This window comes from Nycticebus coucang, chromosome 16 (genome assembly GCF_027406575.1).
Source record: "Nycticebus coucang isolate mNycCou1 chromosome 16, mNycCou1.pri, whole genome shotgun sequence".
Taxonomy (NCBI): domain Eukaryota; kingdom Metazoa; phylum Chordata; class Mammalia; order Primates; family Lorisidae; genus Nycticebus; species Nycticebus coucang.
In genome coordinates, this window is record NC_069795.1 from 75,709,820 (window position 1) to 75,735,681 (window position 25,862).

General features: G+C 40.7%; 1 protein-coding gene and 2 pseudogenes across 10 annotated transcripts in view; all 3 read right to left on the reverse strand.

Annotated features, from left to right (window-relative positions):
* Positions 1–812: 812 nt before the first annotated feature.
* LRCH3 (leucine rich repeats and calponin homology domain containing 3) overlaps positions 813–25,862 on the reverse strand; it is a 144,368-nt gene continuing 119,318 nt past the window's right edge. For 6 of the 10 annotated variants that reach the window (XM_053564534.1, XM_053564532.1, XM_053564541.1 and 3 more), the window contains 2 exons: positions 14,584–14,661; positions 5,569–9,290 (listed from right to left, as the gene is read on the reverse strand). In XM_053564534.1, coding sequence (XP_053420509.1) covers positions 9,087–9,290; positions 14,584–14,661 — 282 coding nt within the window. In that variant the 3' untranslated portion in view covers positions 5,569–9,086. Of the gene's footprint in view, positions 5,400–5,568; positions 9,291–14,583; positions 14,662–25,862 lie in introns of those variants that run through there. The other 4 variants (XM_053564536.1, XM_053564539.1, XM_053564533.1 and 1 more) reach the window with 3 other exon arrangements.
* LOC128567333 (pantothenate kinase 3-like) lies at positions 19,621–20,523 on the reverse strand (annotated as a pseudogene).
* On the reverse strand, positions 21,418–25,709 carry LOC128568077 (E3 SUMO-protein ligase PIAS3-like; annotated as a pseudogene).

The window sequence follows — 25,862 nt, forward strand, 5'->3', positions numbered from 1 at the left end:
GGCTGAGGCAAGAGAATTGCTTAAGCCCAGGAGTTGGAGGTTCCTGTGAGCTGTGTGACGCCACGCACTCTCTGAGAGCAACATAGTTAAGACTCTGCCTCAAAAAAAAAAAAGCGAAGATGGAGACCCAGATTCTCTTGAAGGTTTGGAGGTATTTTTGACAAGAGAGACACTAGGGTATATACCTGCTTTGTTTAGTCAACAGTTCCCACTTTATATGGGATTAAGACTCATAGAGATGAGGCCTGTGAAAAGACCTAACCTGTGCTGGCCGCCCAGTAAAGCTGATCATTTGTCATTATCCTTCTCCTAAAAAGAATTGAGCCCAGTAGGTCATTCTTGCCTTGATAAATCAAAACAAAATGTCTGGGATGTTAAAGCTTTCCTTATGGCACAGCTGGTAATTTCTGAGAGAAAAATTATCCTAATTTGTCACATATACCTCATAAATTAAGTCCTCTAATATGGAGCTTCTAATAGAGGGCAATCTTGTTATTTGTACTTCCTTAAGAGACTAAATGTTTATCTTGAAGGTATGAATTCAGACCCAGTTTCTACTTATGTTCCTTCAGGGAATTAGATACCCTTTCCTTGATTCATCTTTGCTAATGGAACCATGCTGGAGGTATGAATATTTGCAAATGAGCCTTTATTAGCTGGGAATGATGTCATGTGCCTATTGTCCCAGCTACTTGGGAGACTGAGGCAAGGGGGTCCCTTAAGGCCCCCCTGGGCCAGCCTGGGCAATAGAGTGAGACCCTGTTTCTGAAACAATTAACAACAACAAAAAAGCTAAAAACCAAATCAGCCTCATTACATGCTACTGAAGTGTTGGCTTTTATTTTAATGTCAAGGTGTAAGGTGGCATACAGGCAATTAAAATAACACACACGATATTGACATATTTATACTTAGAACTTATACAGTATATTTACAGACATACAAATATAGGACAGTGTTTTACAAAATTTTTTACTAATTACATGTTTACAACATTTTCAGAAATAAAAAGAAATCTGCTATCAACCATTACTGCAATGTATATATAAAAGAACTTCTAAATATCCATGTTTCCTTCATATCTAAAACCATTTAAGTGCTTAGGTTTTAAAAGTTCATGAGACTCATCAGCATAGTCACACATCATTAGTCACTGCAGAGCTACAGAAAGTAAAAAAATAACAAACTCCTTGATTAGCTGTAAGGCTGTATTTTAAAAAGCTATTAAGGGAAGTAACTTACTACTAAGCATTTTCCTACTCTGTGTTCTAGCCAAATACAAAGGCCCCTCCTCCCATTGAGTTGTCTCCAGACCTGTTTATTTCCAGAGAAAATTGGTTTGGAGTGCTAACCAGAGTTGAGCTTGAAAGCCTAGAAACTACTGACATAAAATCTCTGTAGGTGGCAGGGGCCCTGCTGGGGGAACTCTCAGCCTGTTCATACTTTCAGTGCTGGGAAGGTTACTGCTTCTGGTCTGCAGGAACTGTTATAAGGTCATCATCTTACATTGGAGTCTAGACTAAAGGCTAAAGGTTAAACTGAATAGATTCTTTCCAGCTTAAGAAAAAAAGTATACATACAAAACAGTGAATACAAAAATTCAACAAAAGCATCATGACTTGTTTTTGCATTTTGACACAGAAAAAAAATTCAATATATTTGCTACTTTTCTTCATTATCAACCAAAACTATACCCAAAATTTTTTAAACAATTCACATATAAATTTGAATTAGTTTGATAAAAATACATTAATAAGGTTTCATGTTAGGTGCAAAATTATAAAGTTGAAATTTCCATTTATTCCTATGGGAAAATTAGTTGTAAATGTTGCAAGTATTGCATTATGTAATGTCTCTTGAAATTATTCATTGCATAATTTGTTAAAAACAGTCCTGTCCTTTGCTGAGTTTCTATTTCTGATGCCATGTAATTGGAGATTGTACTGAGGTTAAATGGTGACTAAAAGGAAAAATAGCTACAGTTTAAAAGTAGACAGCTTAATTCTGAACAGTTATATGATTGGTGGGTCTGTCTGGAATTGTAAATAAAATGGGGTCTGCCAGTAAGCACTAATAAGACATTTAACTTTAGTTCTGTGAGGACCTTGAAGGACGGCTTTAACTTCAGACATTCTATGTTATACAACTTTAAACTGGGACAGAGTGGTAATGTTCTGATAAACTTGTTTCTCTGCCAAAACAAGAAAGAAAACTTTACTTTGGCCAGTAAAGACTCAATGTGATTTTATCCCAAACTACTTTTAGATGCTACATTTACATGATAAAAAGGGGGAAAACATTATGCTTAAATGCACACACTGGTAAAGAAAATCCAGAACAGTTAACAACTGCAGGAAAAAAAAAACCCTAGGTAACTATTATCTTTACTTACTCTCTTTACTTGGTTTACAAAGGCAGTGACCACCAAGAGATAAATCACTGACGATTAATAGGGGAAGAAAATACAAGGGAAGAAAAACCCAGGTGGTTTAGACTTGAATAAAAGCTCCAGACTGTGTGTGTGAGCGTGGGGCCTTTTACTCCACATTCAATTGAGTATGTAAGACAGAGCCAGATGGTGAGCTTGATGTAGAAAGGAAGCTGTTTTTTTTTGTGTGTGTTTGTTTTGGAGACAGAGTTTCACTTTGTTGCCCTCGGTAGAGTGCTGTAGCATCACAGCTCACAGCAACCTCAAACTCGGGCTCAAGCGATTCTCTTGTCTCACGTCTCCCAAATAGCTGAAACTAAAGGTGCCCGCCACAATGCTCGGCTATTTTTGAGAGATGTGGTCTTGCACTTCCTCAGGCTGGTCTCGAACCTGTGAGCTCAGGCCATTCAGCCGCCTGGGCCTCCCAGAGTGCTAGGAACACAGGCATGAGCCACCACGCCCAGCCGACAGGAAGCTGTTTTTTAAGATACCATAAGTGCTTTAATTGAGCCACAGAAACTGGCAGACACCTGTAAGAAGTATAGGAAACTTGGCTTTCCTTTATTCTCTTGTGCTTTCTTCTCATCTCTTCCATTAGCTGGGAGCTAGAGGTACATCTGCTGTGCAGGGAATGTGTCTGCAGGTCCAGGTGTCCAGGAGCAGCATGGTGGGGGTGGTGGGGTGTTGAGGGTGGCTCAGTGAAATCAATGCAGATGTCACAGAGCAACACCTGCCACCAGCTGAACGATTTGGAACCTGTGTAAAAATACTTAGAATTCAGGTGTGTCCAACTTGCAGCCTGTGGCCTGCATGCTGATTTTATGAGGACTTTTTTGCTTATCTGTGGTTATCGGATATCACAAAAAGTATGTGCGGACCTTTTATTTTGCTCATCAGCTTTCATTTTTGTTTGTATATAATATTTACTGTTTAGCCTAAGACAACTTTTTTTTTTTTTTTGAGACACAGTCTCATTATGTCACCCTTGCTAGAGTGCCATGGTGTCACAACTCACAGCAACTTCAAACTCTTGTGCTTAAGCGATTCTCTTGCCTCAGCTTCCCAAGTAGCTGGTACTACAGGCACCCACCACAATGCCTGGCTATTTTTTGGTTTTAGTTGTCATTGTTGTTTGGCAGGCCCAGGCTGGATTCGAACCCGCCAGCTCTGCTGCATGTGGCTGGTGCCCTAGCTGCTGAGCTATAGGCACCCAGCCCCAAGACAACTCTTGTTCTTTCACTGTGTGTGCGGCAGAGAAGAAAAAAGGTTGAACATCCCTTATTTAGATAATAGCAGGATGATATATAAGCAATCCTCTACAAAAAAAAAAAAAAAAAAAAGATGACATAGTGGTGGACTAGAATTGGAAGGAAGCCTAGAACACTGGCTTTATTTGCTTTACTGTTTCACTCTACAAAATCTAGGCCTTTTTTGTTTGTTTTTGTTTTGCCTTTGCCAGAATATCCAAGTCATCATAATGTAGCTTTTAATTTTAAATGTGGCTGCAAATGCCACAAAACTTACAAATATCTATCTTGGAATAGTGGCCTCTACTACATGAAAAACACCTGAAATGTGCTGAAAATGCAGGTTCTTAGGCTACACTCCAGACCTACTGAAAGCAAAGTTTTTTGTGTTTTGTTTTTTTGGAGACAAGGTCTTGCTCTGTCACCCAGGATAGAGTGCAGTAGTGTGATCATAGCTTACTGAAACCCTGAACTTTTTTTTTTGTTTTTGTTTTAAGACAGAGGCTCACTCTGTTGCCCTGGGTAGAGTGCCCTGACATCACAGTAACCTCAAACTCTTGGGCTCAAGCAATCCTATGGCCTCAGCCTCCCAAGTAGCTGGGACTACTGGCACTTGCCACCATGCCTGACTAGTTCTTCTATTTTTAGTAGAGATGGAGTCCCCCTCTTGTTCAGGCTGGTCTTGAATTCCTGAACTCAAGTAATCCACCTGTCTCGGCCTCTCAGAGTGCTAGGATCATAGGCATGAGCCACTGGGCCCAGCGAATTTTGAACACTTGAACTGGACTCAAGTGATCCTCTCTCCTCTCAGCATCCCAAACAGGTGAGATTATAGGAGTGAGCCACCACACCTGGCCCAAATATATATTTTAACAAATGCTCCAGGAGAGTCTAATGAATAAAAAAGTTTAGAAACCAGTGGACTGTAGACGTCTGGAGACCAGGTAGCGATAATAGCATACTTCTGCCCCTGAGAGAGGTCAAGACTTTCCCGAGAAGATATGCTTTTTTTTTTTTTTGAGACAAAGTCTCGGTTTGTCGCCCTGGGTAGAGTGCTGTAGCATCATAGCTCATAGCAATCTCACACTTTGGGGCTCAAGTGAGTCTCTTGCCTTAGCCTCCCAAGTAGCTAGGACTACAGACATATGCCACAATGCCCAGCTATTTTTAGACACAAGGTCTCACTCTGGCTCAGGCTGGTCTCAAACCGGTGAGCTCAGGCAATCCAATCGCCTTGGCCTCCCAAGGTGCTAGGATCATAGGTATCAGCCACCGCACCCGGCAAGATATGCTTTCTGATGTGAAATAAGCCAGCTCTCTAGGAAAGCCCAGCCAGTTTAGGCTACATTGTTGGGTTCTCAGTAATGAGAGAAGTTTCATTGGAGAAAAACCACTGTGTCTTCATAAAAAATTCAATGGAAATGGATATGACCTCCCCTAAAATGGAGAAATGAAAGAAAATATTCCTGTTAGGAATCACGGAAACAGTCCCTTCTAAGAACACATCAGAGCTCTGTTTAAGCAGACAGCTGGCAGCAGCAATCACGATGTCCTGTCCCTTCTTTTGGCTAGGTCACTGCCCAAGGTCCTGGGAGTCCTTAAACAGCAGATAATTGGTGCTGCTGTTGCTTGGGTGGGGCAAGTTCTAGGAGAGCCTGGACCGTGACTGCAACCTGGCTCAAACCTTTCTCTTCCAAAATGTGGAGAGGCAAACATAATTGCTCCTGAAATGGGACAACATAAAATAAAAACAAACAAAAGAGAAAATAGGATGAGCATCATAGAACTGAAAGGAAAAAATAAAGCACTTCTTTTCCCCTTCATAATAATCACCTAAGAAAAGTCAGTACCTGGGAAACTGACCTTTGTAAAATATGAGTTAGAGGTAGTATCTGACACTCATTGTCACTTTATTAATACATAGTACCACTAAACAAAGACCATTTTGAAAATTGGAAATTTGACAAGTAGTGTACATTTATACATATGACAGAGGAAGAACAGAATACCATGGAATGAAAGCATCATCCTGAATCCTTGACTTAAATAAAAGATCAATGCAGATCTATAAAATAGGCAGATAAAAGATAAAAATAAAACAGTTTCAAGTTACCAAATGGCTCAAGACTGAAAGATACAACATTTTAGGAGAAAGTACTTTGTAAATTCCATATCACAGGAATTCAATGTGGTTTCATGATATAACTCAGACTGCATGAGAAGAAATACATTACAATCTGCATTATAATCCTGATTCTGAAAACCAAGTTCACAGACCAGGCAAAGATCACAAGAAGAAACTTGGTGTATCCTTAGCTCTTGAGATTTAGATATATTTAAGAATCTTTCCCATAATTTGAATAATTCACAGAAAGCCCAGTCTGAATTATTAAAAATCTGAATTAAAATGGAATTGTATTTAAAAAAGTAAAGTCTTTCATATCCTGGTATTTAATGGATTGAATTATGCTGAAGAACTATTATGTGAGTTTAGTCAGGGACATCTTAATACTGATATATGAAAAGTCTTTTTTTTGAGACAGAGTCTTGCTCAGTTGCCCTGGTGTTGAGTGCTGTCACATCATAGCTCATAGCAACCCCAAAGTCTTGCGATCCTCTTGTCTCAGGCTCCCAAGTAGCTGGGACTACACGTGCGCACCACAACATCTGCCTATTTATTATGTTTTTAGTAGAGAAGGAGTCTCACTCTTGCTCACTGTGGTCTTGAACTCCCGAGCTCAGACAATCCACCTGCCTCCACCTCCCAGAGTGCTAGGATTACTGGCATGTAAAGTCTTTACAGTTATTTGTTTAAGGAAGTTATGTTCCTCTATCTGATACACCTCATTAATTTGTAGACAAATTGTTAAGAATGACACTTATCATTAGCTTTTCTGTTAAGACTATTCAGAAAGAAAAGAGATTGTTCTCACAAGCAGAAGAATTCTGGTTCTGCCGGGCTCAATGGCTTATGCCTATAGTTCTAGCACTCTGGGAGACTGAGGCAGGTGGATTGCCTGACCTCAGGAGTTCAAGACCAGCCTGAGCCAGAGTGAGATCTGTCTCTAAAACATAGCTGGGTATTGTGGCAAGTGCCTGTAGTCCCAGCTACTTGGGAGGCTGAGGCAAGAGAATCGTTTGAGCCCAAGAAATTGAGTTGTGAGCGCTAATGCCACAGCACTTTACCAAGGGTGATCTGTCTGAAAAAAAAAAAAAACAAAAAATTCTGTTCCACTAAAAAAAAGAGATTATAATTCAAATTTATTAGAGAAGATGCTGGATTCTTCCCTATTTTTCATTAACATTCACTATATTACTAGGAAGTTTTATAAAAGTAGTTACAATAAAAAATATAACAAGTATTTATTTTTGAGGTAGTTATGGGTACTTGTGCTTCTCATTTTCTTTTTATTTAATTCTTATTTTGATAAAACAAGGTAATATTTTGAACTAATAAAAGTAGCAACATTGAAGAAATCCTTTAAATGTAACTGCAAGTATAGATTAACTATACTTAAGGTGAATCTGTGTGGGGTTGTGCAGATCTGAAAGAGACATACAGTATTTCCTCCCAGGCCAGTTCCTGGTCTCTTCTCAGTAGTGCCCTGTGACCTGTGAGACCAAGAGCTTTAGACATTCCTCAGAGACAGAGGCTTTCCAGTTGCACATTTGTCTTCCGATCAGGGGAAGAGGGCATGTTGTGTGTTCTCAATAGAATGCACAATTACTATGTGTAAACCACACATAAGACTATGTTTTTTAAAAGGGAAAAGATTCCACAGAACTTTGAGAATGATCACTGACTCAGAGACATCTCAAAAATAAAACAAATCCAAACTCCCAAACTGTGGAAGGCACTACAACTATATAAAACACAAGTTTTCATCATCACAGTGTTCAGTGTTTCAGTATCAACAGGCAAGAGTCCTTTAATGTGTTAAATAACTGTCCCATTTACTATGGAAGAAAACCAAAGCAATAAGACCCCAGGCTGAATTCTACAACAGGATATTATGTCATTGCCATCTCTCCTCACACTTGAGTTCAGTTGTCTAATTGTTAACAGAGTTCAGTAGATTCCTAAATGTTCAGAAGCACCATTTATGAGAACTAGAGTCTGACTGCAATTATGAAATAGTTTTTAAGCATTAATATCCGGCAGCTAAAATACTAAGCATTCTGAAAGAGAAAGACAACATTCACAGTCTTTTTTTTTTTTTTTTGAGACAGAGTCTTACTTTGTTGCTCTGGGTAGAGTGTCATGGTGTTATAGCTCACAGCAATCTCAAACTCTTGGGCTCAAACTCGAACTCTTCCTTCAACCTCCCCAGTAGCTGGGACTACAGAAGCCTGCCACAATGCCCGGCTATTTCTTACTATTTCTGGTCTCACTCTTGCCCAGGCTGGTCTCAAACTTCTGAGCTCAAGCAATCCACCCACCTCTGCCTCCCAGAGTCCTAGGATTGCAGGTGTGAGCCACTATGCCTGGCCCCAATATTCATAGTCTTGAGTACAGCACAGTGATTGCTGCCTAATACTTTATCTGCTAGTCTCCCTACAGCATATAAAACACAAGTTCATCTATTAAGATGGCTTAAATATATTAAAAATTACATAAATTCCAATTTTAAATAGAGTTCTAGAAGTGAATTTCAGTTAAGAATAACAAACAGTAAATCTGGACAGGTACCTACCCTGAAAGGTCAGCTAGAAACCATCTGCTCACAGTATCCTACTTTAATTGTACATTTAGGCTCAGATTAGCAGTCTAGGGAACCTACAAGATATTTAAACCAAACATTCTGACCAGATTAAAAACTATTGATATTAAATGGCCAGTACTTTCCAAATATCCAGACAACAAATGCTTAGATGGACCTGTGCCTACCAATACAAGAAGAATTTAGGATTTTAGGACCCAGCTCAATGCGGAAATCTAAGTGACCAGGTACCCTCCAAACCAGAAAAGCATGATTATCTTCCTTATTAGCAGCTGAAGAACACATTCAACAACTCATGTTGAGGTGTGAAAGAATGGCCAGGTGAGGGTTTTATGGTATCATTTGGAAATAAAGTTCTACATGTCATTTTATAAGAACAAATTCAGAATTACATTAGTAAAAATGCTCCAGAATTTATAATGGTAAGAGAAACAAAGCTATATGTCAGGAAAAATGGACGAATGACCAGGAGAAAAAATGCTGGTCTTTTACTCTTTGTTAGGAATCATAAATGTTTACTAATGTGATGGGCTGTTCATATGTACCTATTGGGAAAGGATTTATCTGCTTTATTGGTTAGCTCTTCAATGACCAGGGTTGGAAAAAAGCCCATATATAAATAATTCTGAGTAAGAAACAAACCTTTATCAAGCACAGGGATGAGGTGGAAAATCACTGTAATGCGGCCTTTCAGCTAGAGGGGAAGATCCAGTAATAAAGCACACAGAGAGATAACATTAAAGTACAATAAAATGCCACAAAACCCAGAAGTTGGATAGACAGAGAGATAAAACTGGATTCTTCTGCATGTGCCCCAAGAGAAAGTAGTGTTTCAACCGTTCTTTTAACGCTGAGGTTTAGCTGAAGGATGTCAGAAGGGGAACAAAGATTGTCCTGTCCAAAGTGTGAGCAGGAAAGGAAAACAGAAAAACAAAGTCAGTGGATCAGAATTGCAGGTTTGAGTACAGAATTCAATATGATACTATAGTCATTCGAAGATACATGTCCTATAATATTTTTACTACGAGAAATGAAAATAAAATGCTGAAAACCAATGCTATAAGAAATTTGCTATGTTCCGAGCTTGATTTAACTTACCAATAGCAGAATAAAATTTGCCTGTTGGTGCCTAATATGAACATTAAGGATACAATGAACAGAACTGGATTGGTTTAAGGCAGTGGTTCTCAACCTTCCTAATGCTGTGGCCCTTTAATACAGTTCCTGTGGGTCACGACCCACAGGTTGAGAACTGCTGGTTTAAGGTTTTGTGAGGGCCGAAAGTAGTGATCAGTATGAGGGAATCTCTTTTTTCACTTTCACTCTTCCCTGTTAATAAAAAAAGGACAGGCAAGAACAAAAATTGCAGCATATTGAGGGGAAGGAAGTTTTTAGAGGAAGGCCGGTAAATCAAGAAGGTTCAAAGCATGAGGAAAGCCTAATAATCAAGGGAAATTTACTACCTAGAAATCAAATGTGCCAAATGATTTGGTGTTCTTCCAAAATGTGGGTCAAGTCCATCTTAACCAAGTGCAGTTCATTAGTATGTACCAAATGAACACAGAGCTGTAAAGGGCCTTCGAGATCATCCAAACCCTCCATTTCACATATTAATAAATTAACTAAACAGAGACATTTAATTATAAAAGAAAATATTCCTTAACACATAACATATAATAACTGTGGGACATAAGATATTAGAATTTTAATGCTTTTAATCACTCATTATAATGTTTCAAATATAACATATTTGATAAAAGCATAATAACAAAATGAATATCCACTCATCAAATCTCATTAGAGGCTTTCAGTAAGTTGCCTTATTCTTTAGTATTTCATTCATACTTTAATTTGTAGAACACTTTCTTTATTTCAGACAGAGTCTCACTTTATTGCCCTCGGTAGAGTGCTGTGGTGTCACAGCTCACAGCAACCTCCAATTCCTGGGCTTAGGCGATTCTCTTGCCTCAGCTTCCCGAGTACCTGGGACTACAGGTGCCTGCTACAACACCTGGCTATTTTTTGTTGCAGTTTGTCTAGGCCCTTGGTATATGGGGCTGGCGCCCTACCCACTGAGCCACAGGCACCGCCCAGAACACTTTTATTTATTTATTGAGACAGGGTCTTACTATGTCTGAGACAGAGCCTCACTATGTTGCCCTTGGTAGAGTGCCGTGGCGTCACAGCTCACAGCAACTTCAAACTCTTAGGCTTAAACGATTCTCTTGCCTCAGCCTCCCAAGTAGCTGTGACTACGGGTGCCCACTACAATGCCTGGCTTTTTTTTTGTTGTTGTTGTTGCAGTTGTTTTAGCTGGCCTGGGCCAGGTTCGAACCCACCACCTTTAGTGTATGTGGCTGGCACCGTAACCACTGTGATACGGGTGCTGAGCCTTGTAAGAGCACTTTAAAAGTTATACTAAGAAAAGAAATTATTTGCCTTTATACATATTATTTGAGTACAGAATGTGACAAATATTTACAATATTAAGTTTTCTGTCTCATGTTTTCAAAAGCAATCATTATTACATCCCTGATTTTCTTTCCAAGTCAACCACAGCAAGTGAGGCTGCTTAGGTTAAAGGCCAGATTGACCAGAAGTAGGGAGTACAAATGAAAAAGAAGGAGATACAGGGACTTGAACCTAAGGACTGGGTGAGTATGTGTTTTAAGAGAGAATGTCTCGCTCTATTGCCCAGGCTGGAGTGCTCATTGTAATCCTGAACTCCTGCCTGGGCTCAAGTGATCCTCCTTCCTCAGCCTCCTGAGTACCTAGGACTATAGGAGTGCACCACTCTGCCTGGCTAATTTTTAAAATTTTTTATAGAGACAAAGTCTCACTCTGTTGCCCAGGCTGGTCTACAACTCCTGTGCTCAAGTGATCTTCCTGTCTCAGCTTCCCAAAGTGCTGGGATTATTCATTTTCCTTCACATTGTTCTAGGCAAATGACTAATTTTTCAGCAAAAGTAGAACCCTTATAGGAACCCATGTAAAACTGTTAGTGGTGGTGATGGTAGGGACTTGAGTGGAAGGCAGAAGGGAGAAGGAAGAGGTGACCTCTGTGGAATGTCCATTTCCTCTTTGTGGTGGGGGTGGGGTGGGGGGGACAGAAACAAAGGAAGGATGTGTCAAGGTCCCCAGTCTAATCGCTCTAGACAAAGACCCAGTCTTTTAAAATTATATATTTTTCGATCTCTATACCTGCCTTCAAGTAGCACAGCTCTGATTGGAACAGGATCAGGATGGCTCTAATAAACATTGTTAACTATTGCATGGCAAATGCTGACTTAAATGCATGTTTTAGAGGATACTGTTCTTGTATTTTGCTGACTGATGGCAAGGACATTGTGAAAGAATTCTAGAGTAGGGACCTTAACCTGAGAGAGAAGACGATTCTGTAAGGCCCAGTGAACAGCTATAGTGACTATAATAGCTGATAAACAGTACTTTTAACAGGTTTTGACATAGGCTAAGTGAGCATGTCTTGCTTGTGTGGGGCTGTTTTCTGCAATTCTCTCTAAGTACCTCTATATTGCCTCTCTTTGATCATGCATATCTTTGCTGTGGTTCCTATTCTCTTTGTTTTATTTTATTTTATTTTTGAGGCAGAGTCTCACAGAGTGCCGTGGCATCTTAGCTTGGGTGATTCTCTTGCCTTAGCCTCCAAGTAGCTAGGACTATAGGCACTTCCACAATGCCCAGCTATTTTTTAGAGACAGGGTCTCACTCTGGCTCAGGCTGGTCTCAACCCTGTGAGCTCAGGCAATCCACCTGCCTTGGGCCTCCCAAGTACTGGATTACAGGCGTGAGCCACCACACCTGGTCTCCTATGTCTATACTAACCTGTGCCACACTGTCTTGTTCAAAGATATTCTGCGGTATAGAACTATACCACAGAAGAGGTACTGACCATGTTTGTGTAAGTAGGAATGTCTTCAGTCTATAGAATGGGAAGAATTGAATGTTAATATGCACATATGACTATTATAGAAAAATGCTTATTAATTTGGAAAACATGTGTTATTTCTTCTGAAAGCATTAAATGCTCTATAAAATGACATACAAATGAAAAATTAGTGGCTGGGTGCAATGACTTTTGCCTATAATCTCAGCCCTTTGGGAGGCAGAGGAAGGATGCTTGAGGCCAGGGACTTTTGAGACCAGCCTGAGCAAGAGTGAGACCCTGTCTCTACAAAAAGTAGAAAAAAAACTGGCTAGGCATGGTAGTGGGCACATGTAACCCCAGCTACTTGGGAGCTGAGGCAGGAGGATCGCTTGAGCCCAGGAATTTAGGGTTGCAGTGAGCTACAATGATGCCACTGGGAACCAATGGATAGCAAATGAAAAAAATTGTTTTGGATCTGTCCATAGGAATAAAGAAGGTCTTTGCTACCTACCACTTTATGTAAATTTCAGGGTTTTGTAACAAGTGAAAGAATCAAAAGAAAGGTTTGCACACTGGACAAGGATGCTGTGGCCTCACTTTTCAACTTCTGGTTAGAAAGAGGTATGCTGAACTGGGCAAAGAAAGTCATTGTCATGAAAGCTATGGGAACAAGGCCTTGACTTGAGAGAAATAGTGAAGTTGTTGATGAGCCCAGAGGCCAATTCTGAGTTTCTGATAGCTAGTTAATAAGGTGATGTTTTTCTTCTTGCAGGGTAGATGACATATGTTAAGAATTTGAAGGGCTGTGGTTAAAGAAGAAAGTATTGCAGAGCATCAAGTTGTTCTTTGTCTATATACCATGTCATTAAATACATTTTAATTTTTTTTTCTTTTTTGAGACAGAGTCTCACTTTGTCACTCTTGGTAGAATGCCACGGCGTCATAGCTTACAGCAACCTCAAATTCTTGGGCTCAAGCAATTCTCTTGCCTTAGCCTCCCAAGTAGCTAAGACTACAGGCACCCGCCACAATGCCTGGCTATTTTTAGAGATGAGGTCTTGCTCTGGCTCAGGCTGGTCTTGAACCTGTGAGCTCAGGCAATCCACCTGCCTCAGCCTCCCAGAGTGCTAGGATTATAGGCATGAGCTAATGTAATTGTTTCTTTTCTTTTCTTTTTTTTTTTTTTTTTGTGGTTTTTTGGCCGGGGCTGGGTTTGAACCCGCCATCTCCGGCATATGGGACCGGCACCCTACTCCTTGAGCCACAGGCGCCACCCATACTTGTTTCTTAAAAGGTCATTGAATAAAAGCATATCAAGTTTGGGCGGCACCTGTGACTCAGAGAGTAGGGTGCCGGCCCCATATACTGAGGGTGGTGGTTTCGAACTTGGCCCTGGCCAAACTGCAACAAAAAATAGCTGGGTGTCGTGACAGGAGCCTGTAGTCCCAACTACGAGGCTGAGGCAAGAGAATCACCCAAGAACTGGAGGTTGCTATGAGCTGTGATGCCATGACACTCTACCGAGGGCGACAGAGTGAGACTCTGTCTCTAAAAAAAAAAAAAAAAAGTATATCAAGTTCATTTTCCTTAACCACAACTATAAATGAAGTTTATTTGTAATACTAAGGGTCAGTAAAAAGTGAGGGATCTGAGCCAATAAACCTCAATGTCAGGATAATAGCTTAGAAATGGCCTCCTGTGTGATAAATTCCAAATAATTAGAGCTTAACGGAAAAACTGATGAAAGTGAAAAAAAAAAAATAAGCCTATGAGTTAGTTAATAGTATTACTCCAGTATTACTTAGTTTAGATACCTATGCTATGTTTATATTAGATGTTAACACCAGGTAAGTTGGGTAAAGTATACATAGGAACTTTGTGCTAGTTTTGTAATATTTTGGGGAGTCTGAATTATTTCAAAATCAATATTTTTAAAAGTATTAAAGCAAGTGTTAAACTGAAGTCAAGTCCACCATTCTGAATCTGACATACATTTATTTTGAAAAATAGATTTTGTTGTGTATATAGCTGTAGACAAGTCAATCAGCAAGTGGGGAAGTTTAGAAAACCAGAATAACCATTTTAGATTAATTAATTAACATAAATGTTTAAATTTATATGTTCACGATTCCTTTATGTGGGCCTTAAAAATAAGAAAAGCTGTTTAAATATGTTTTGACTGCCTCTTGCAACACAAAATCAGAGCCAGTACTGTACGATTTTTAGAGTTGCATTTCTGAAATTTTAGGACAATAATACTCACATTGATTTAGGCAACATAAAAAATGATAAATTTATTACCTGAGGTACACCAATTTTTCTGCAAGCTTCTAGGAAATTCTCCACATTTCGCCTGCATTTTGCTATCGTTAATTTAGGCTGCAATGAGAAAAATGTGGTGTTACTAGCAAAGTTTTAAAAAATTTGCTAACTTTAAAAATACTCTTGTTAATTGCTTCATACACTCACAATGCTTTAGATTTGGGGGTCAGCAAACTTTTTTTAAAGGATCAGGTAATAAATGTTAGTTTTGAGTACCTTAGGAACTGTTGTAACTATTTAGTTCTGCAAAAGCTTGAAAGCAACCAATCTACAAACAAATAAATGTGGCTAATTGTATTTACAAAAACAGGTGCTGGCCTGTGGGCAGTACTTTGTCACCCTCATACTTTAGACATTTAGCTTTATTTATTTATTTTTTGGATACAGAGTCTCAGTCAGTTACTCTAGGGTTGAATGCCATAGCGTCACAGCTCATAGCAACTTCAAACTCTTGGGCTTAAGAGATCCTCTTGCCTCAGCCTCTCAAGTAGCTGGGACTATAGGTACCTTGCCACCAAGCATGGCTAATTTTTCTTTTCTTTTTGAGACAGAGTCTCACTTTGATGCCCTTGGTAGAGTGCTGTAGTATCATAGCTCACAGCAACCTCAAACTCTTGGGCTCAGGTGATCCTCTTGCCTCATCCTCCCAAGTAACTGGGACTACAGGTGTCCACTATAATGACCAGCTATTTCTTTTTAGAGATGGGTTCTCACTCTTGCTTAGGCTGGTCTCAAACTCCTGAGCTCAAATAATCCACCCACCTTGGCCTCCCAAAGTACTAGGATTACAGGTGTGAGCCATCGCACCCAGCCAATTTTTTCTATTTTTAGTAGAAGCAGATTCTCATTCTTGCTCAGGGTGGTCTCCTCACTTAAGCTCAAGCAATTGACCTGCCTTGGCATCCCAGAGTGCTAGGATTACAGGAGTGAGCCACTGTACCCTGCCAAACATTTGAATTTTAAAATATTGGGTTAAAGAACCTATTTTCCAAAGAGTGATAAAATTATAATAGGAAATTTCTCTAAGTACTAACTAGTTAAGCTTATTTTTCTGTAAATATCTCTAATGATTAAGAAACAGATTTACATCACATGACCCAAACTTTTGAAAAAGTTTTTCATTTAGTGGATTATAATGCAATCTAATGTAAGAAAGATTTATAAATCCCATTTTCATTCAACAAATTCAATTGTACAAATGTATTGGTTGGTTTACAACATGTTCAAGCATTAAGCATGAAGGCCAAATGTTTGCAGGGAACCTGACCTTGCGCTTTTACAATGGTAAACAGATGGAAGCCTGTACCATGTCTGGAAGAAAAAAAGGTTTCAGTTGTAAATATTTGTTTTCTTCAAAGGTGGAATATGATACTTTGTCACAAAAAGAGGGGAAACAAGTTAAGTAAATAAAAGTGGTTGAAAGTACTACAATTTTGGCTAGAGAAAGGTGGCAGGGATAGGACTGGCTTTGTTATAAAAGATAAAAAGGTAGTAAGTGGGATGGAAGGAAAATAATAATCATTTTCAAACTTCAAATGGAAAAACTTGCAAAAATGTCCAGAAAGAAGACAGGAATTAGATTTCTATGGAGGGTACTTTGCCTATGCTGGTTCTTCTATCTTGGAGGTCAAAAGGTGAAAAAGCTAGTTGACACTGGAGCTGGACTCTTTCCCTTTTACACTTTACATGTGAAAAGCTGAAAAAAGGTTGTTCAGTGGACAAGGGATGCTATGGCCTTTTCAACACTTGGCTGAACTGAGGCACAAGAGCAGAATCACTGTCGCTAGAGCTACTGCACCAAGGGAGTAACTTTAAGAGAAACTGGGCAAATAAAGAAAACACAGGACAACTGCTTTTCACTTAGGAGAATTCTTCATTGGCTAAATTCCTTCTCCATATACCAGTTTTACTTTCTGCCTTATAGAAACAGAAACAGAACCAGTATAATTATCTTTTCTTCTTATGAAGGCACTTTATAAAGCAGGCCAGGATTCTGATCTCAGTTTGGGAGAGAACTTTTGGCTCAGGCTCCATGAATGAAAGACTCTAGAAAAAGAAGGGGACCTGAGCTTTCTGTTCTACAACATCTATGGAAGGGCAGAATTCTGAAACAACTTTGTTTCTGTGCAAAAGAAGTGATAAGAGGAAAGAGACCATGTTGCTCAGTTAAAACTGGTTCAAGAATTATTACTACCACCTCAGATGAAAAGAAAGGAGGTTGGGCGGCACCTGTAGCTCAGTGAGTAGGGCGCCGGCCACATACACCAAGGCCGAGGGGTTCAAACCTGGCCCGGGCTGGCTAAAACAACAGTGACAACTGCAACAACAAAAAAAATAGCCAGCACCTGTAGTCTCAGCTACTTGAGGCTGAGGCAAAAGAATTGCTTAAGCCCAAGAGTTTGAGGTTGCTGTGAGCTGTAAAGTCACAGCACTCTATAGAGGGCAACATAGTAAGACTCTGTCTCAAAAAAAAAAAAGAATAATGATGATAGAATCTGACTCAGCATTATCTATATGAGGCCTGCTGGCCACTTAAGAGATAAAAAGGGTGTTTGGAGGGACAGACGGGGGTGATGGTAGGGTAGACTAGAAAATTTCCCTGAGACTTCCCCTGCAGAGATCAGATTTCTGATTGATGAAGGAAAATAGGGAATGGTGGTCCTCCTTCCTTCCCTCTCTTAGCATTTATCAAATCCCAGACATATAGGACTGTGTTTCATAATTGCGACAAAACTCCTTGCATATATATTGATGAAAAATACCTGTGTACACAATTTTAGGGAGCTCATGGAGCCCCTGAAGCCCTAGGAATCCATGAATACCAGGCTATTAATCCCTCTTCCAGATGCATCTAATGGGATGACTGGGCATCAGGACATAGGGTGTGGACTCCCTGTCACTCTAGAGTACAGAAGGATTGTGCCCTAAGTCAAATCTCATAGGAACCCACTATCCCCAAAAGCTTTTCCAGAATCTCAAATGGTTTTGGATAGCCATGTATAGTCTCTTCTATTTTTATATTGTATATAGCCTGTTCTGAATAAGAAACCTTATGTAGGTTTTGGGGAATAAAGTAATTTCAACAAGAGCATAATCTATACTGAAAGGAACAATAAAAAAATGCTATAGCTATTCTGATATTTGAAATAATTAAAAATCTCTTCAGGTCATCTTCCTCACAAATGAGGGAACTGTATGTCCCAATACTATACTTCCAAGAATATGAATTATACTACTCAATACTGTATGACTTAATACTGCACTTCTAAGAATATGAATTAACACCTATGCTGACGAACAAAAAGCATTTTATCAAACGTCCTTAATTCTCCCAAAATAACATGATGAATTATAACATAATGGTTGAAAACACACACACCTTTATGAACTTTTTTTAGAATACCTGAACATACAGCTTCCCCTTATAATGAGGATGCCATTTTTTGAATTGGGGTAAAGAAATCATGGTTTGTACAATACAGTGAGAAACTTCCTTGTTAAGTTACACTCTAATTAGCCAGCTTTCAAAGAATTAAAATAAGTTATCATGCATGAATGTAGCCACAAAGAAACTGCTATGGTGTTTTGTCTTGTTTTTCCCCAGACTGAGCATCTCACTCTATTGCTACGGCTAGAGCACAGTGGCATCATCATAGCTCACTGCAGCCTCAAGTGATCTTCCTAATTTAGTCTCCTGAATAGCTACAACTATGTACGCCATGTACAGCCAATTTTTTAAAATTTTTATAGAGATGGGGTCTTGGTATATTGCTCAGGCTGGTCTTGACCTCTTGGCCTCAAGTGATCTTCCACTTCAGCCTCCCAAAGAGCTGGGACTACAGGTGTGAGCCATTGTGCCTAGCCTTGTTATGATGTTTCATCTGTACTTGGCTTTACCTTTATATAGTCTCACCACAAAAAATTTGTACTAAGAAAGTAAATTATAAAGCTCCCTATATGGTTTAAAGAACAAAATAAGGAAAAAATACTTTCATGCAAAGAACAATTCATATAAAGGAAAGTAGATTTATAATGAAGTCTAGCACTATAACATAATCTCCTTTAAAGTCATATTGATTTGCTCATGATATTCATTACCATAACTTGAAAGTAGGGTGTTTTGGTTTGTTTGTTTTCTGTGTCTAAGTAAAATATTGGACAATCCTTTTTTTTTTTTTTTTTTTTTAAGACAGAGTCTCACTCTTTTGCCCAGGCTAGAGTGTTGTGGCATCAGCCTAGCTCACAGCAACCCTCAAACTCCTGAGTTCAAGTGGCCCTGCCTCAGCCTTCCAAATAGCTGGGACTACAGGAGTGCACCACCATACCCAGCTAATTTTTTATTTTTAGTAGAGGCAGGGTCTCACTCTTACTCAGGCTGGTCTTGAGGGATCCTGACTTCAAGGGATCCTGTCTTGTCTCCCAGAGTGTTAGGATTATAGGCATGAGTCACCTTGCCTGGCCAGGACAATTCTTACATGTTTGAAACGAAGTCCACTACTTCATCTCACGAAGTCCACTACTTCATCTCCAAATGTAGTACTTGCTTTTAAGTATCAAAGTATAGCTATTTCATGAAAGAGCTCATTCATTCATTTATAGAGACAGGATCTCCTACGTTGCTCAGGTTGGACTCAAAACTCCTGAGCTCAAGTGATCCTCTTGCCTTCAGCTTCCCAAGTACCTGGGACTACAGGTGTGTGCTACCCAGGTGGTCCTTTTTTTTTTTTTTTTTTTTAAGGCGTTTATGTTCTTGAGAGAATGAACTTGTAACTTTTCTGTACCTTTCTTTTTTTTTCTCAGTAATGAGAGGCTGTATTGCATTTAAGAATTCAACACTGGCTATATACAATAAGGAAAACATTTCAAATAGAAATACTTCATGTTACTGAGTTTTCTCTTAATATGGCAATATTCAGCAGCTTATGATTCTTTTATCCTTTGGTTCCCAGTGACAAACAATGTGATAATAATGCCTCTGGTTTCAGCTCCTTTGGATGACATTTATTAACAGAGACCTGATGCTTTAGCTGAAATTTGGCAGCCCAAGAAGTGCACCAACTGCTCCAAAGTATGCCTCATGTTCTAGAAACACTGCTTTCAGTTGATCTTTTGACCAATAATCCAGTGCATATGCCAAAAGTTTCATTGAAAGAGTACTGACATGTAAAAAATTTCCAACAAAGACAACTCTGTTTATTTTCTCATTAACAGCACACATTCGTGCCACAGAACCGATGTTACTGGCGATAATAACTAAAGTAGCTCTTTACTTTAGCCAGATCTTCTTTACTAATAGATTCTCACTTCTCTTTATAAATCATATTCCCCAAACTAGACGCTGCAGCCCAACCTGGCAGACCAAATCTTTCATAATCTCCTCCATAAATATCACCGACCAGCTTGTCAGCTTGGGTGCTGTCACCCTTGGATGCCATTGCAAAAGCCTCTTCAAAACTTTCACAGCCAGTCAATAAACTGCACAAACCCAGAAAGGTACCTCCTCCAAGGCTTGTCCCAGTCACTCGTTTATAGTTGTCTTTGGAATGGACTGCTAAAATACTGACTCCTGAGCCAATGTTCACTACCAGCAGTGGATAAGGATCGTGTAGGTTAAAAGGCATCTTTTGGCATCACTTGGGTTCTGAGAGGCATTAGCAAAATGATAGCACTCTGCTTGTCCACTGAAACTGACAGAATCTATATACAGCGAGCCCTTTACAAGGCAGTCAAGTTCATCTAGTTTGTGCAGGTGGAGGTTTCCAATTGTGGGAAAATCTTTTTTGAACTTGTAAGTACCACCTCCTGTAGCACATAGCACTGTTTGTAATGTTGAGAAGTTCTTATCTCTTCCCATTTGGATAAAAGTAGGCAGGTTCTGGGTTGGAAATCTGATAAAGTGCAAATTCCCTCTTCAGCCAAAAAGTGTTAAATCCTTCAGTTCAAGGTGTATATCCCGAATGCCAGTGGATCCATATGCTACATTAGAAGTCAAATATTTCCAAATACTTTTTAAGCTCTCAACTTCTTCTTGTTCTTCCTCTGCTGTGATATCAATAGGTTCAAAATATGAGAGCTTTACTAGAGTTCCCCCAATGTCCATGCCAAACCGCAGAAAAGCATAGTATTAATAGTAGTTCCCTCTGGTGCCAGGAATATAGGTGATTTTATCTTATTTTTGTTTATCTGTTTTAAGGTTTCTTTTTTCTTTTTTAAACATTCACAATCTTTATTATGGGTCAGAACTTTGCTACAACTTTGGGGAAAAGTAAAATTACAGCATAGAACCTAGGCCCTGGAGAAGCCTGAAAAGAGATTGGGAAGGAGGGCACAAGGGTCCACCACCTCCCCAGAAAGGTGCAGAATGAGCCAGGCCCAACCACAGGGCCACGAGCCTCTAGAAGCTTAGGTCTCACGCCCGTTGGCATAAGAAACATTGTGAACTTAAATATATAAATAGAGACCCAGGCAATAGGTTGGTCCTGCCCCAAACCCTTGGGGGTCACATGGCTAAGGCCTCATCTCTTCCTCAGTCATACCGGAAGTCAGAGGCAGGGAAGTCATCTTTGGAGTATTTTGATTTTTCTTGTTTATGTACAAAAAATCCACAACCCAAAATAAAGTTCTCTGTCATCTCTGAAACTGCCTATCTCAATTTCTCCATCTGTGTGGCCAAAGGGAATGGAATGACCACGAGGAAACAATGGACATAAGAGAAGAAACAGAGCCATGGTTTGGGGTTTGGGGAAAGAGGGCATCTGAGGGACAAGACAGGGACCCCTTCCCCAAAAGGCTCCAAAAGCATAGTCAAGGCTGAGGATTCGGCCCTTCCTCCACTTCACATCCCATCCCATTTGCCTCCCACTGCCCAAGTTAACATACCCAAAGGAATGTGCCACTATCTAAAGAACATTTCCAAAAAGAGACCCTAATGTCCTTAAAAAGAGGTTAAAATATTAACCCTTTGGTGCTAGCCTTGTTAGGCAGAGAAGAGGCCAGAAGTAAGCGTCCATGAAGGTCTATTCGGCCTTTGGCCAAAACCCCCGTGAGGAGTCAGAGTAGCCAGGGGTCGGGACTCCACAGCATACTTGCTCAGTGTTGGGGGGCAGTGAAGTTTCCATAATGCAAGGAATTCAGTCCAAGGAAATGATGTCTGACCGACAGCCAGTCAAGGAAGGACCTGAGGACAGGGGTCCTCCATGCCCCTCCCTCAAGGCCCCTCTAGGGGCTACAATGCTGCTGACACGACCAGGATGGGGGTGCTGGAGTGGAACTGCAGTGAGAGCTCCCCAATGCGGGGGCCAGTGGGCCCAGAAAGTGGGAAGGGGTCCCCCGGTACTGGAAGAAGTGGCCAAAGGCATCCTGTTCATCTAACGAGGTGATGACGGAGGAACCATAGTGCTGACTCTCAGTCTGAAGGAAAAAAAAGAAATCTAAACCTTGGATGTCCGCTCCCAGTGGGAAGGCAGGTGGATACTCACGGAGTGGGAGACTGGGCAGGAATTCCCCACCCAATGTGCCCATAGCAGGGCTCCACAGCACCGAGGATGACTGGTGACCAGACGTCAAGACTCCTTTGCTTCCAGGTAGGGCTGGGATTGCAGCGGATGTGATAAAACTGCTTGTTGGTCGGAGGCAGATCCTCTTCATCTGACGAGCTTTCTGTTGTCAAGTCAACGACTTCAACTTTCTTCTTATTCTCCGATGGATTTCCCTCTTGAACTGGGCTGTACTGGAGGCCATCCAGCCCATACCCTGGCGGGGGGCAAACCTCAGATGCCTCCTTTTTGGCTTTCATTGGGCACCAGGATCCATCTTCCATGAACTGAATCTCATCACAGTCTGAACAGGAATTAAGAATCTCCATGAATAAACCATCAATGATGAGAGATTCATAGGGAGACTTCTTATCACACACAGGACATGTCCACGTTGGCTTCTTCTCATTCATCTGTAGATAAAGGGCAGCATCGAAGCTCTGCAGGTGGGCGCAGGTGAGGGCATGACAAGGGACAGTCAGGCACATCTTCCCTAGTCAGTGCCCTGGAGTGGTCTGGGTTCCAGATACCCTTTGCTCTGAGCTTTTGTGGAAGGGTCCCTGCAGTCAACTGCCTCACCAAGTACACAGACAAGGAGTAATTCTTAGCTGCACCTGTATGGTATAATCACATTTTGCTCCTGGCAAAACCTCTCTGGATCTAAGGATCTGCTGCACTTGCTGGGGTGTGAGGGCAAAGGTAAAGTGTGCTTCTTCAAATCCCTGGCTAGAAGTGGATGCTGAGGACACAAAGGGGCAGCTATTCCTAAGCCTGCACAGGCAGCCATGGAAGTTGCCCCCATTCTTGGTTGCTGATCCCATAGGTTTAAGCCTAAGAAAGGCTTGGGGAAGAGGCACAGAGACCAGGAAGACTTAAGATTTCTTGACATCCTTGATCTTGCATGGCATTGGCTGAGGGGCAAGGAGCAGCCTCTAGACCGGAGCACTAGGAGAGCAGTGGCAGCGACTCCAGAGGTGGTAGGGTTGCGCGGTAGAGGCCCTGCAGTTCTTCCCCTCAGGCCGGGTGGGTAGGGCCTTATTTCTGTACCTTACATGTCTGACAGAACGCCTGGCATTGGATAGGTACTCAATAAAGACGAGCAAGTTGTTGATTTTGCCAGCAAGTTAGGTGATCTGATCTCATGTTACAGCCTTATTTCTTTGACTAACAAGAAGGTCCTTGTGTGTGGTGGCGCCTGTAGCTCAAGCAGTTAAGGTGCCAGCCATATACACTAGAGCTGGTGGGTTTGAATCCAGCCCGGGCCTGCCAAACAACAATGACGGCTGCAACCAAAAAAATAGCCGGGTGTTGTGGCGGGCACCTGTAGTCACAGCTACTTGGGAGGCTGAGGCAAGAGAATCGCTTAAGCCCAGGATTTGGAGGTTGCTGTGAGCTGTGATGCCACGGCACTCTACCAAGGGCGATAGCTTGAGGCTCTGTCTCAAAAAAAGAAAAAAAAAAAAAAAGAGAAGGTCCTTGTGTTTTATTTCTCCAGCAGTTTACAGTATATAAAGTATTTTTCCTATATATATTTTACATTCTTAAACAGAAAGCACTGTGCTCTGGTGTTCAAAGCAAAGAGTCTTGGTCACTCCTAATCTCAAATTCTACCTTGTGCCTTAGCTCCCTGCTACTTTTTCAGCACTTCTCCCATAAATGAAATGAAGAACGATAGATCCTGTCCTTTTAATTTTTAATTAAAGAAGATATTTTTTCTTCATTTGGTTGACAGAAATTGTGTGAAGGGTGGAAAGTATGAATACATCCTTCAATGATGTTGCCAATAGCATTCTCTTAATCACAACCTTTTGGATCAAAACCAAATCTTTCAAATTTTTGGTAGCGGTTGACTTCAGTAAACCTATTGTTCCTCTCTGCCTTTTTCTACAGAAAACTTAACACCTCTTTTTTGAGGTCACTAAGTGAAAAAAGCCTATTTATTTGCCTTAGAAGCAAATGTATTATTCTATTTTTGGATGTCCGAAATAGGAAAAGACTCACATAAGGACCTTGGGACTTCAGTAACAAAGATGTTCTTATAATTAGAAGAATACAAGGTCCTTCGGAGGGTTTGCATTTGGAGAGGCAGCAAGTTGAATGTAAGTGGCAGTCTATAGGCAGGCCTGGACATAACTGCAAGTTAAGGAAAGCATTTGTGTCAGGAACAATACAATCACAAACGACCAGGAAATGACATAAGGGTAAACCTTTGAAAAGTTAACACACCGCTGGGCATGTTATAAATGCACAGTATCCATTCAAAGTCATCCAAGGAAGGCAAGATAACAGTCAAATGCAACTTGGGAACTCTGGTTGTGTGTGGGTATATAATGGCATTAGTGGGGATAGGGAGGACAGCAATGAAAGATTCTTAGAGCAGGAGGAAAATTAAATACTAGGATTAAAAGTGTGAGCCACTGCATCCAGATATTTGCAAGTTTTCAAAGGTGCAGTTAAAATATACACCACTCTGGGAGGCCGAGGTGGCCAGACTGCTTGAGTAACGGCAAGACCCCGACATTAAAAATAGCTGGGTGTTGTGGTGGGTGCCTATAGTCTCCATTCTCAGGAAGCTGAGGCAAGAGGACTGCTTGAGCCCAAGAGTTTGAGATTTCTGTGAGCTATGACGCCATGGCACTCTACTGAGGGCAACAAAGTGAGCTCTGTCTCAAAAATAAAATAAAATAAAATATACCCCATACAAGTATGGATAGATAAAGCAAAATGTGCTAAGTGCCAGATCAAGATGGAGACTTGAAGCATGTTCATCTTTGGACTAGGTGTGGTGGTTCATGCCTATAATTCTAGCACTTTGGGAGGCTAAGACAGGAGGAAGGCTTGAGGCCAGGAGTTCAAGACCAGCTGGGGAAACAACAAGATCTCATTTCTACCAGAAAAAAGAAAAAAAGTAGCCAAGTATGGTGTGATACACAGCTATAGTTCCAGTTCCTTGGGAGGATACTTTGAGCCTAGGAGTTTGAGGTTGCAGTTAGCTATGATGATACTATTGTACTCTAGCCCAGGAAATAGAGGTGAGAATCTGTCTCAGTTGGAAAGAAAAAAAAAAAAAAAAAAAAGAGTGTTATCGTATTATTCTTTCAACTTTTCTGACGGCTGAAGTTTAAAATTCTCATCATAAAACTTTGAAGGAGGGCGGCGCCTGTGGCTCAGTCGGTAAGGCGCCGGCCCCATATACCGAGGGTGGCGGGTTCAAACCCGGCCTCAGCTGAACTGCAACCAAAAAAAAAAGCTGGGCGTTGTGGCGGGCGCTTGTAGTCCCAGCTGCTCGGGAGGCTGAGGCAAGAGAATCGCCTAAGCCCAGGAGTTGGAGGTTGCTGTGAGCTGTGTGATGCCAGAGCACTCTACCGAGGGTCATAAAGTGAGACTCTGTCTCTACAAAAAAAAAAAAAAACAAAAAAAAAACTTTGAAGGAAAGTAAGGAAAGCCTGCTCTTTCTTTTGTGGGTTGCCATCCTGTTACTTATGTCCAAAGCAGTCCAAAGAAAACCTGCCAGTCATCCTGAATGCATATTTTCCCTCCTCTCCCACCTGTGCTTAGCTGCCAGATCATGTCAATGCCACTTCTGAAATAATCTTCCCTCTTATTGCCCTAATTCAGGCTTGTTAACTTTTCTAGTCTGGACTAGAGTATCTTTCTTCTAGTGTTGCCGCCTTGAAATTTCTCACTTGGCCATCTAGATTCACAATTCTTAATTTTTTTTTT